Source organism: Sinocyclocheilus grahami, unplaced genomic scaffold (assembly GCF_001515645.1).
Source record: "Sinocyclocheilus grahami isolate Dianchi unplaced genomic scaffold, SAMN03320097.WGS_v1.1 scaffold11.1, whole genome shotgun sequence".
Taxonomy (NCBI): Eukaryota; Metazoa; Chordata; class Actinopteri; order Cypriniformes; family Cyprinidae; genus Sinocyclocheilus; species Sinocyclocheilus grahami.
In genome coordinates this window covers 1,944,786-1,958,850 of record NW_015505190.1, presented here as the reverse complement: position 1 = coordinate 1,958,850, position 14,065 = coordinate 1,944,786, and the positions used below count along the sequence as shown (strand labels likewise).

The following is a 14,065-nucleotide window of genomic DNA, read 5'->3' as shown; positions in this document are numbered from 1 at the left end:
GCCCTGTGTACAATAAATAAAACGATTTTAAAGAACTGATTTGTAGTATATCTGCATTCTGTAGTATTGTGTCATCATGAAGCCTGAAAACGTCAAGAGCCTATGTATGAGTTCAAAGTTCAGATATGTCACATGAGATGCTAAGTCAATATAAACCGATTCACTGGCATCTCGAATTTATGCAGGCACATATAGACTATAAAATATTAGCATCTGGCCAGAAAGGTAATCTTTAAACTGTAGACTCTGAGGGAGTTTAGCTCACTGAGCTGAAGAACCAACATAATTCCGCTTCCAGTCTAAATGCGCACTGTCTCTTTAACTGACCGTGCCTTGTGTAAACATTACTGTGCGCAATACTATTTCACACAGAGCGCTGTTGTGCTGCCTCTGCCAGAACTTCAAAGAGCCGTGGGCGCCGTCCATTACTTGGAAAGAGAGGAAATAACTCATCCAAAGTGCATTTCTTTCCCGGAGACGTTACCGCAGGACTCCCCGTGGGTTCACCGCTGTGTCTGATGGGCTTCCCCTGTCTGCAGTTCAGGAAGTGAGCAGGTGAGACGCACCTGTTCAGAACGCAGACTGAAACTCAGCACTATCTGATGGCTGACAAACACTTCGGATAGCTGTACGCGGTTATTCCAAACAGCAATTCGCCGATAAAAAGAAGATATGGACTTAGACCTGAACTGGGCTCCAAAGCCGGATTACGTGTTGCGTTTTTGAAATATCCCCTCCGCGACCTATACAGGTGGGACGCGAAACTGTTCACACGAGTTTCTGTTATGGGGAATCAAGTGGAGAAACTTACCCGTTTGAATTACAATGAATTACCCACGACTGAGCCTAATGGGTTCGACCTAGAGGACGACGCTCCACGGATCGGCGTGTCTTATATTTTCTCCGCGGACGACGACGACGAGCAAGAGGAGAACATCGATGTTCAGACAGAAAAGGAAGATGTTAAACACTACGACTGCCGCAATGAATTAGAAAGCGCGTTATACTATCGCGACGAGTGCATATACGAAAGGAATAGCAGGTTCGGTGAAGTGGGAACCCTGTCGTCCGAAAACTTGGCGAATAAGTGCAAACCCGGTGACCTGGTGGAGTTCGTGGCTATCGGTCAATACCCGCACTGGGCAGTATACGTCGGCGACCTACAGGTGGTTCATTTGCAAAGAAACGAGATTAAATGCGACTTTCTTTTCGATGCCAGTCAAGGTAAAAGGGGCAGAATTGTGAACGAGCTGTATAAGTTTCGCGCGCTGAGCCCGGATGTTGTGGTGCAGAATGCCATGGAGCAAGTGGGGATGAAAGAGCGAGACATTTGCTGGAAGAACTCTGAATGCTTCGCTGCCTGGTGCAGGTTTGGCAAACGCGAGTTTAAAACGGGAGGCGAGATACGAATCGGGAAGCAGCCGTACAAGATGAAGCTGCAGCTGTCAGAGAAGAAAAGTCACGTTTTGGACTTTCAGAGTTTGGAGGATTTGATCATGGAAAAGAGGAGAAACGATCAAATGGGAAGGGAAGCCGTTGTTCAGGAACTGGAGAATCATTTAAATTGCACAGAAGACACTGAGAATGATTACAATTGTAACTGATGATGGCTCAAAGAGGGAGGTTCTCTAGTGGCCAAACAGCCTCATCGTGGAGGATATGGGCTTTATTTGTAATCACCTCAAGCACAGCCGGCAGTGTTGCAATTTCATCAGAGTTTCTCAAGAGAGTTTTCCGTCAGCAGCACTTTTATAAATTGGACAACTTCAGCTTGTTTGCATTGATAATCCTGGTGTTTTTGTAATAGCCTAAGGATTTGATCATCCCCTCACTTTGCTGTATTCACATCCAATGGAACGTTTTATGAAAGCCTTTCCATATCACCTTTTAATGATCTCATTCATAGTATTTTATTTTGAGGACTGGCAAAGTATGTATTACCTTGACACATATTTCAATAAAGTCTGAATATTTTTACTTAAGCAAGGTTTTGTTCCTCAGCATTGGATTGTGATATAATCAACATGACATTTTGTTACTTATTTAGCTTTAGTTGTCTCAACAAGTACATATAAACCTATATATTTTTGCTACAGAGCTTATTCAAGTGTTATTCATGCATATGCAGAGAAGATAGTTTTATTTTAAATGTATTTCAGCGGTCAGTTCAGATCAACTCTTCCATTTGGTTTGATAGAACTTGTTTATATATATATATATATGTATGTATGTATGTTTATTATGTTTTTTTCAGTCTGTTGGTGGTGATTGAGCGTTTTCTCTCCGGAGTTGACTCCTAATTCTATCATATTTATTTCATGAGCATCCGAACATTTAATGATGAAAAACACCCCAAGGGGAAAAAGTAAACATTCATTTGTGAATATGATTAAAATAACCGAGCGTTTACAATGTACAGAGGAAATGATTTCTCCCACAGATCGTCACTACGGCCCATCTAAATGTATATTTTGTTTTCCCTGGTGACTTTTATGATTATATTTTACTTATATCATTTTTAATGATGCCACATATTACAGGTATAGACAGCATTATATAGGAGAGTTGATATGTAAGAAAAACTGGGTAGTAACCATTTAAAAACTCTATTTTTTATGTTCATAAAGCATGTATTTGCCTTTTGTGTTGTTTTTATTGTGCCCCTTTAGGGATTTGATATGAATCAATAGGGAGAAAAGGGCCATAGCAAGAAAGAAAAATGTGGTCTCTGAGTTTCTGATGTGTGTTGTTTCATGATACCAGACTTGAGATCCCCCCGTTGGTAGTATCTGTGAGATAATGTTGCCTAAAGAAGGTCTTGTTTAGCCAAAGAAGAGAGGATTTACATATCTGCTGGAGAAGTTGACTGCGCTCCCAAGATAAGATGTACAGATGCTCGGAAAAGATAACCACTGCTTTTTAAAGTGTTTCAAACTAGAAGTCTTAATTAGATTTAAGTCTCAATTTAAACTAATTTCTCATCTAATTTAAGATACTGGCTCAGATTTAAGCATAAAATCATGTAATTTAAGCCAACGTTAATCAAATAAAGTTGCCGGTTTAGACAAATAATTAAGCTGCATGTGATCTTAATCAGTTATTATTTTATGTGTAACTCAATGGCACAAATATGCCTTTAAGACATCCCCCACAGGTCACACAAAGAAACTCAACTATGAAATAGCTATTTTTAAAGAGTCTTTGCAGCTACCAATGATTGACATTCATCCCCAAATCCTTTTTGCCACATAAAGCTGTTCTGTGCTTTACTACGCTGTATATCAAACTCAGTAGTGGGCCACATTGCTGTCTTGTGTGTGCAAAGATATTATGGACTATGACGAAATACTTAGACAACATGTAAACAAACCGCCCTTCCTGTTCAATAGGGTGAGGTTTTCTGTGTGTAAGATTTACAGAACATCAGACACTTTTATCTTCTGAGATGGACAATACACACACAGTGCATTAACATACAGACATCTGTCGCCACATCCCACTGGGAGAAAATGCGGTAAAATGCCTCTCTCACATATGCATCAGTTCCTTTTCATCCCCTTCCTTCCCCTCACCCATCCTCCCTCCACTTGGTTCACTCAGAATGGTCAATAGTATAATGTTCTACATGAATGCAAGTAATATTTACAGTCATGTTAGGTATCATTTGAATAGTCTCAGGGCAAGTGGTACAATGGTCTCAATCTTACAAAAGTAGACTAAAAGATAATACAGATCTTAAGAGTTAAGAGATATTTTGATTACTTTAGAGGGTGTGTCATTTCATGCAAATTACCATCTATCCCAAAAGGTGTTAATTCAGCTTGATCAATACAATTGTTAGTTTCTGTCTCCATTTCGGAGGACGTTTTGTCTTGGGTTGAGTACTTAAGGAAATCTTGCAAGAAGATCGGGGCGATTCTGTAGCCAGAAAGCCCGTAGTGTGGTGTGTGTCTCTACACTCCATACTATGTATTTTCTAAGGTCAGGTATGTATCTTCTACTCTTAGATTTATCTTTGAGAGTTTGATGTTTGTATTGATATGATTTGATATCTTTTAATTGGCTATGTTATTGGCATAATACATATTTACCTGACTGATAATAAATTATTACATTTGTTACAGTTACATTTGACGTTTTACTCTGTAATCATTGACTCTAGTAGATTATGTTGTATCCTTGTTACCGCATTTCCTGCATCAGGTTAGTAACGGACTAAAATTCAGTTGAGATGGAGCATAGGGCACACCAACTGTATCTGTAGAGATCCGCCTTACACTTGGTATTAGTTCAAGTGTACTTAGATTGTAAGGGCTTATAGGGAATTTCCGTTGAGGTCAACTGGATGTTCTTCGACCAGCCTAAATAGGGTGAGCCTAACCGTTTATTGTAATATTATATTAGCAAAGTGTACATAGGGAAACCATGGCATGACCATACCAAAGCTACTATCAGGGAAAGTAATGTTGGTCAGCTTATATCTATAGTAGTGGTCGTGACCTCTGACTAGAAATTATGTTGCTTTATTCAAGTGTGTACACATCTATGGGGGCTAATTAAAAGTACGTTTAGAATGAGCAAGCATAGGAGGCCATCTAAAGTATTAGACAATTACCTCTGTCAAATAACCAAGACTGATGAGAATGTGATCGTAAGATACGTTAACGGCCGAAGCGATATCTTTGAGCGACATGAGCAACCGAATGAACGAGTACAATAATATTAAAGAATAAATAGAATAATCAGATGTCTAGATAAATTATCCTATAAATGATCAATAATAATTGACATTCTAACTCAAATGTGAGGTCATAATAAAATGGAGTCAGATTAGAATTGAATTTAAATTGAATAACTAGCCACCACTGGATACCTTCCTTGGGCCAAGTGCGTGGACCTTACATGTGCAAGGCAGGAACAGGATGTGAAATGATATTGTACAACCGATTACCCCGTCAGACTAAGCTGACAATACTGCAAGGAATAGTTCACCCAAAAATGAAAATTTGCTGAAAATGTACTCACCCTCAGGCCACCCAAGATGATGAGTTTGTTTCTTCATCAGAACAGATTTGGAGATATTTAGCATTAGATCACATGCTCACAAATGGATCTTCAAAAGTATATGGGTGCCGTCAGACTATGAGTCCAAACATCACAATAATCCACAAGTAATCCAAATGACTTCAGTGGGGGAAAAAAGTGAGTTAGTAATAAATCCACTATTGAAGTTCAAACTGTTGTTTCCAGCTAAAATACAAGTCCTCCTTATTGTTTTCGCTACTAAAATTGTCTAGCTTGATAGGAGAGAAACGCTCACAGATCAACAACCATTTACAAGCAAATACAGGTGTAAACTATATCAGTTTGATGTGAGAGGACAACAGGGGACTAAGTTTTTCACTATGAAGTGTTTTCATGGTTTATGGATTTGTGGTTTATTACGGTTTAAAGTTAAAATGCCGTAACAATGGATTTGTTTTTACAAACATGGAGCTTTTCACTACATAAGACATTAATTTATGGAGTTGTGTGGATTAGTTGTGGATTATTGTGACGTTTTAGTCAGCTGTTTAAACTCTCATTCTGATGGCATTCATTCACTGCAGAGGATCCACTGGTGAGCTGCTATAATGCTAAATTCCTCCAAATCTATTCCAATGAAGAGACAAACTCATCTACATCTTAGACAGCCTATAAGGATGAGTCAATTTTCAGGAAATGTTCATTTTTGGGTGAACTAATTCTTTCAGATAAAATGTTTGTTTGGTTAAAATCTTTAAAAATGTTTTTTGCCACCAAGTATTTAATTTAGTATTCTTTATATTTAATATATTAAGTAATAAGTTGCATTTGCATAGCTGTCAGAACAAGCCTAAATCTTTACTCTGTTATAATATGTTATCTTTAATAACATGTTATCTTCTTAATCCCTTCTCTTTGCCAGGGGTTGTTGGGTTAGTCAAACTGTGGCTCTGACTCTCATCCCACCCCTCACTTCCATGGAAACGTTGAGACTGTTTACATTAGAAGGTCTGGTGATAGTAAAACATGTCTGAATGCCAGAGAGAGAAAATGAGAGCAATCCATTCACTGACCTGCTGCTCCTCTTCTAACATGCTATAGCAAAAGGCAAACATGATCATCAAATATTTCATTTTTATAGTACAACAACAGCATTGCTGTATGAATTAGTATTAAGGACACGTGAAATGAAAGCTTCATTGTTGAAAAAAAATCACTGTACTATCTATCTATAACAGATAATTCAACAACAGCCATAAAAATGATCTAAACAGCTCCGGTGTTAAAATCTCCTCTCAAATGAGATAAGTGGAGACACTTAAGACTACATAACACAGTACAATTATTTACAGCTCTTTGATTTGATAGCTATCAATTCCCTTCATACTGATCCAGTTTTAATTTGCTGCTCATCCTCTGAAGTTCAAATGGATAATGTGAATTTAAATCGCCGTATAAAATAAAAAGATCCATTTCAATAACATTATGCTAATTTGGTTAAAATGCCCCTTTCATGGAGAAAAGGCTAATGAATAATAAGCTGTATTGTCCTGGTGATTTTTTGCCATCTATAATTCCATTGCTGATGAGGGTTTGAACTCTCCTGTTTGCAGCTGGGATATGAAAGGTGTCCTTCAGGTTCACCTGACTGAAATAGCTGTAATCCTGCACTAAGAATTTATTTAGAATTGATACGCTATTAGTAGTGCAATGAGCAGTTGTATGAAATTCAAAACACACACACACAAGCAGGTGTGCACAGCGGTATGAAATAAAGCATTTTTCTTGGAAACAATCTTGGGCTGGGTCTGTTTCCCCAAAATGCAAATAAAAAAAGCAGCACTGCATAACAATAGACTTGTGGTTAGGATACCTATCATAACCAGTAAGACAGATTAGTTCAGTAAAATCTGTATGCAATTTGAATGTGTTGAAATGTTAGTTGTGGTGGTCAGTAACTTAATACATTTCAGTTTCATATGATGGTAATATTTCTCAGGAAGTGTTAAAACAGCAGTCACTCTTACGTCTAAATAAGTATTTCATTTCCAGGGAAGGAGATTATTCCAGTGCAACAAAGCCACATTTCCCAGCTGTGCAACGTGTTATTGCAATTTATTGTGAGACTAATTACATGGGATCATTACACTCCCAACAGCAATCAGAACTCTCTCCCGAAAGTAAAAGACAGATTAAAATCTTTATATATTCAATGGCATGGTAAAGGATAAGCGAAATGGAAAGAATTATTCGTACTTATCCATTTGACACTAGAAAGGAATTATGAGAGATGGTATAATGGAAAGAAATGTATCAAATCATTCTTATTTATTAATTCATTCATTCTTTAAAATAAAATAAAATTAAATAAAATTAAATAAAATTAAATAAAATTAAATAAATAAAAAATAATAAAAAAAATCTGACCTTAAGGTTTTGGTTCACATGGTTTACAAAATGGTATTTTGCCTCAGCACAAATGAGAATAGTTTGACTTTTATCTGCTTAGGTTGTGTACAATAAGAGGAACAAGAGGAAGTACAACACCCTTCCTCGTATCCTTGAGAGAATTCTTCAGGGAATTGTTGAGAATTGCTAGGAAAACCCAGGGAAACAGAAGAGGTATTGCCATGAAGCCTTACCTAAAATAAATTGGATTTTTAAATATGTAAATGAGCCTTTGTATTGATTTATTTACAAAATTTAAATGCTTTACATGTTTAAGTGAGCATTTAATACTGTACAAGCTGTACAGGCCCACAGGAAAATGGATCGTGAAAGACAGAGTCATCAGTCAGGCCAACTCCCTAAGAAATGTATAATTTAATCATTAAAAAACGCTTTTTTTTCTGAAACTGTCTTATCAGAAAAAACGTACAGTTCAGGATTTCCTTGGCCGAAGAACACTTAAGGCTTTTGCACCGTACCAGTCAAAGCCATTCTCTCAAGAACATTCTTCCATAGTGCTTCTGGAGTTCTTATAAAGTCAAGGCCAGAACTTCTTCATAATGTATTCTATGAATGCATAAACTAACTTTAACTTCTAAAAATACAACACAGGCCTAAGACTTGGTGCAACATGTTGAAGAAAGCCATATTTCTGGGATTGACACCATGCTGAGTAATGACAAAACCTCAGCTATTCATTCATGGCATGATATCATGGCCTGCTGAACAAGAATCAGATGAAGTTTTAAATCCATCCATTGCTCTTTTTTCCACTGCATCTGACACTCATCCTTCCCTTTTGTGAATCTTCTCTAATCCCATATTTGCCAGAGCACAGCCACCCGTTCAGCTCCCTGTGCTTCTTGTCTGGTTAATTTGTGGCCAGTCACTGGTGAGCCATTCATGTGCCTCCATGATGCAGAGCAACAGAGGCGGTGAATGATGCTCATTATGACTAGCTCTTAATACCCTCCATGTAGGAGGGTGCCAGATCCATCCAGTGTGCAGAAGAACCTCAGTTCAAATAGTATACAGCAAAAGAAAAGCAAAAAAAAAAGCATAAGAGCAATGCATTTGTGATTTTTCTCAAAAACTGCATCATAAAAAGTGCAAATATGTAGATTTTATGAACTCATTTTGGAGATTCGCAAGTCCTAACATTGCATGATGCACACCAATGATGCTTTAAACAATTTCAATAAAAGCGAAGCAGGAAAATGAGAGACCACTTTGAATATGCCCCTTAGGCCCTGTCAGTTTGCAAAGCTCCAGTGTTCTGACAAGATAAGAGGATGACCCTGTTACTGACTTTTTTTCAGGCCAAGGATCATCAATGTGACATGTATTTGCCCAGCTCACTCTGACTGGCACTTTAGTCACACAACACTCCTTTACTCACTGCCACTGAACAATGTAGTGCTCTCCACAAATACACACACTTACAGAGGCAGAAAATTACCAGGGCAAGTCAGAATCAAATTATCCAATCTATTTCCCAGCACTGGCTCAGGAAAATCATAAGTGGGTCAGAAACTTTGATAGAGTTTCACTTGACCCCATGTTCTGAAACTTGCTATGGAGACATCAGCTTCTGGCTTCTCTCATCTTTCTTTATATGTAATTTTAATGCAAATAAAAATGGTAATGACTAAAATTTACCAAAATAACGTTCTTTTCTCTCTGTTTCTCTCTATAGCCTAATGTAATATTTTATTATGTGTGTGTATATATATCAAATTTGTATTTTAATAAAATACAAAATAAAATAAAAAAAAGAACCAAAAAAAAATTCTGAGAAAAAAAAAAAAAATTTGAGAAGTAAATTTGAAGCCACTTAAATGCAAGTGTACTATACTAAAAGGTGTACTATACTAAAAGGTATATTGATGACTCATACACAGAATTTTGTCCAATCAAATGCTTTCTAGACTAAGAATGCCCCTCCCCCAGTGTCATTTACTGCCAACTACCAGATAGTTTTTTTTTTTTAGCTATGACATAACTAAAGCCTATGGCTATTTAAAAAAGAGGTGGAGAGAGATTATCAATATGTACCAACTTCCTGTTTCAATAGGACATATACTGTATTAGTGCAATATACTACCATTCAAAATTTGCGTTTGGTAAGATTTTTAAAATGTTTTTATGTTTATGCTCACCAATTCTTTGATCTAAAATAAGTAAAAACACATATTGCTAAATATTAAACTCTTTTCTATTTTAATATATTTAAATATGTCATTTTTCTGTGTGATGGCAAGGCTACATTTTCAGCCACCATTACTTCAGTCTTCAGTGTCACATGATCCTTTAGAAGTCATTCTAGGTTTGGTGTACTAGAAACATTTCATATCATTATCAATGTTGAAAACAGTGCTTCTTAATATTTTTGTGTAAACTGTAACATTTTTCACATATAAGCCTAGACTTTTGTGGCATTTGAAAGCATCCTTGCCAAGTAAGAGTTTGTAAAGAAAATCTTACTGACTCCACAAATGTTTGAATGGTATTGCAAATAATTTCATGCAAAAAATAAATTCAATGCAGCTTTCAGACTATAAAATTACACAAAATGGTTTTGTCCTTCATCGGTAACGCAATGAAGATGAATTAGCACTTCTTGCTGGTGTTGGTTCGTGCGAATCCTCTCCCATCAGCATGACATTTTTTTTATCAACACCAGCCACCCGAGTGCTAACACAGAGAGAGTTTGTTTGATTTGACAAGGCACCCAATCTCCCAGCACCGATCAGGCCTCATACTGTAGCAATGAAGAGGGCAGGAAGATAACAAGGCAGAAGCTAATTACAGCACCACATTCACTCAGCCTGACACCATCAGATTGCTGAGAATATTTGGCATTTTTCAGAACTGTTTCAAACAGTTGCACAATAAGAGTTCTTATGAATAACACGTGTGTGACTAGACCTCACATGTTTACAAAACTCCAACTGTACACATTGCTAAATTGCAGATGCTATTATCACACGTTCACAGCGGACATGGATCATGTGGCTGAAATGGTTACATCATGTTTACCAATGCAACATAGTTTCAGGAAAATATATGTTATGGTGGACAACATAGCCATCAGTGTCTAGAAGCTATTCACTTTAACTACAACTAGATGAAAAAAAAAGTGGAATTAATAGCAGTTCAGTATTAACACTGTTGGGTTATGCAGGGAGGGATTTACAAAGGTTTAATTTTCTAACCTAAGTAAGGCTTGTGTGCTCAGTAAAAGTTCACAGAATTCCAGCCAGTTGCAAGAAGGAAAGAGAGAGAGAGAGAGAGAGAGAGTGTGTGTGTGTGTGTGTATACTCGGCTATATTCAAAACTTAAAAATGTCTTCACTAATACAGTGACATATGTTGAAAGCTGATTTGTAGTGGCCCCCACTATCTTAAAGGCTTATAAATCAGCCAAATTGTGATTTGGTTTAGTGTCTACAGGTTACTGTGAAGGTTAGGTTTAGGTGGAGGGTATAGTAAAAATCATTAAATTATTATATAAATCCATTACATTCATGGGATATCCTGACTAATATACACTACAATCTTTAAAATGTTTTATGCCATTAAAAGTTTCTTATGCTCACCAATGCTGCATTTATTTGATCAAATACTGTAAAAACAGTAATATTGTGAAATGTTAATAAACTGCACTTTATTCCTGTGATGGTAAAACTGAATTTTCAGCAGCCATTACTCTAGTCTTCAGTGTCACACGATCCTTCAGAAATCATTCTGATATGATGATTTGGTTCTCAAGAAACATTTATTATTGTTATCAATGTTGAAAACTGTTGTGCTACTTAATATTTGTGTGGAAACTGTGACACTTTATTTCAGGATTCTTTGAATAATAAAAAGTTTAAAAGAACAACATGAATTAACATTATAATATAATGTCTTTACTGTCACTTTTTTATCATTTTAATGTCTCCTTGTGGAAAAAAGTTTCAATTTCTTAAAAAAAAACACTTACCCCAACTATACAGTGGGGCAAAAAAGTATTTAGTCAGCCGCCAATTGTGCAATTTTTCCCCACTGTATCTAGCACAAGACTGTCCGCAAAGGTGAGATAAATTTGACAAACGCCCATTCAGGGATGTCCTTATTCATGAAATTGATATATGAATAAAACACATTTAACTGTTTCTTTTTTTCCTAAAGTTTAGAGTGTGGGTTTGGGTTATTATGGTATTTAAAGTCCGTGTACAGTTTAAAATGAATAGAATCTGTATATAAAAGAAATAAAAAATTTGATGGTATGTCTGTGTTTATTGTAGATTTACAAGTGTCTCTGTATTGCTTTATATTACATGGATAATGTTTACATTCCTGGACCATTTCAAGTCATGGATTATAATTCCAACACCACATTAATACACAACTCACAAAAAATCACTAGAACAAGAACAGAGTAAGTCTCCTTTACTCTAAGACCACATACAGTATGGCTAGCCTAAGCCACATTCTCTGGTTTTGAACTTTACTGATGAATCAACAAGCATAAAATTGACCATAAAAATGAAGGAGGGCATTAAAGATGACCTGTGAGACTGAAACTCCATTTGTTGTGCTTGTTATCAGTTAAAGAATGTGTTTTGATAGTCTGATAAATTATCAAACTACATAAGCCTGAAGCTGATAACTGGCTGCCAAGGTCAGGATAGATGCCACACTCCTCTACATTGGGGAAAATATTTATTTGATCCTCTGCTGATTTTTGAAGTTTGCCCACTTATGAAGGGTCTGTAATTTTTATGGGAGGTTTATTTTAACAGATAGAGAGAGAATACCAACCAAAAAATCCAGAAAAAACACATTATATAAAGGATAGAAATTGATTTGTATTTCAGTGAGTGAAATAAGTATTTGATCCCCAAGCAAAACATGACTTAGTACTTGGTTCATTTTGGGTCATTGTCATGCTGGAAGACACATCCATGACACATCTTCAGTGTTCTGGCTGAGGGAAGGAGGTTCTTGTCCAAGATTTTACAGTACATGGCCCCGTCCATTTGCCCCTCAATGCGGTGAAGTCGCCCTGTACCCTTAGCAGAAAAACAGCCCCAAAGCACGTTTCCAGCTCCGTGCTTGACTGTAGGGATGGTGTTCTTGGGGTCATAGTCAGCATTTCTCTCCCTCCAAACACGAGTCAAGTTAATGCCAAAGAGCTCAATTTTGGTTTTATCTGACCACAGCACTTTTTCCCAAGCCTTCTCTGAATCATTAAGATGTTCTTTGGCTAACTTTAAACAGGCCTGTACATGTGCCTTCTTGAGCAGAGGGACCTTGCGAGCGCTGCAGGATTTCAGTCCATTGCGGCATAGTGTGTTACCAATGTTTTGCTTGGTGACTGTGGTACCAACTGCCTTAAGATCATTAACAAGCTCCTCCCGTGTAGTTTGGGGCTGATCCCTCACCTTTCTCATGATCATCCTTACGCCATGAGGCAAGATCTTGCACGGAGTTCCAGACCGAGGCCGATTGATGGTTGTTTTGTATTTCTTCCATTTCTGAATAATCACACCAACAGTTGTCTCCTTCTCACCAAGCTTCTTGCTGATGGTCTTGTAGCCCATTCAAGCCTTGTGCAGATCTACAATCTTGTCTCTGACATCCTTTGACAGCTCTTTGGTCTTGCCCATGGTGGTGGGAGAGGTTGGAATGGAAGATACAGATTGTGTGGACAGGTGTCTTATACACCTAATGAGCTGACATTAGGAGTAACTTCTTAAAGTGGCAGGACTGATCTGTGTTCCACATGGGCACATAACCAATCTGTGGGAGCCAGAATTCTTGCTGGTTGGTAGGGGAACAAATACTTATTTCACTCACTGAAATGCAAATCAATTTCTAACCTTTATATAATGCGTTTTTTTTCTGGATTTTTTTGGTTGATATTCTGTGTCTATCCATTAAAATATACCTCCCATAAAAATTGCAGACCCTTCATTTCTTTGTAAGTGGGCAAACTTACAAAATCAGCAGGGGATCAAATAAATATTTTCCCCACTGTAGTTCCTCCTCTATTTGTCCTGCCCAGTGCATTCCGACACCATAAACTATGGGTAGATGAAGACGAACAGTTTGTACTCCACATATTTCAAATAGTAAGGAACCATGAAGTTTGAAAGGCAGGGATACATATTAACACTGCACATTCAAATGCGAATAAAAATCTTAAAACAGCATGTAAACACTTAAGTAGATTTCTTCTTATACTGAGAAAAAACTTCAGCAAACAAACCAGTCCAAATTCAGAAAATAATTGGTTTCTTTCTCTGAATATGTTACTGCTGTTTCTTTCTGAGGAGTTCAAGCATGCCAGGCTTTGGGTAAATAGTGCACAGGAAGCAAAAGAAAGTGTTTGAAATCCTATTTAAAAACCTGATGTAAGATTATTAAAAGATTAGCCTAACCTAGTTTCATCTGAACGCTCTCTTTGTTTGTCCATGTGTCCCGCAAACAAATAGCCAGCTTTAAGACAGAATAATGAAATATGCACTGGTACTGATTTCAAACTGTAACTGTAAAAATAATCTTAAAGGGGTCATATGATGCAATTTCAATTTTTCCTTTCT

General features: G+C 37.1%; 1 protein-coding gene across 1 annotated transcript; it reads left to right on the top strand.

Annotated features, from left to right (window-relative positions):
• Positions 1-318: 318 nt before the first annotated feature.
• LOC107595500 (protein FAM84B-like) lies at positions 319-1,969 on the top strand. The gene has a single exon (XM_016285923.1). The coding sequence runs from the start codon at positions 786-788 to the stop codon at positions 1,602-1,604; it is 819 nt and encodes a 272-aa protein (XP_016141409.1). The 5' UTR covers positions 319-785; the 3' UTR covers positions 1,605-1,969.
• Positions 1,970-14,065: the final 12,096 nt, after the last annotated feature.

Coding starts and splice junctions, on each gene's coding strand:
- LOC107595500 (XM_016285923.1), top strand. CDS start 786: ATGGGGAATCAAGTGGAGAAACTTACCCGTTTGAATTACAATGAATTA.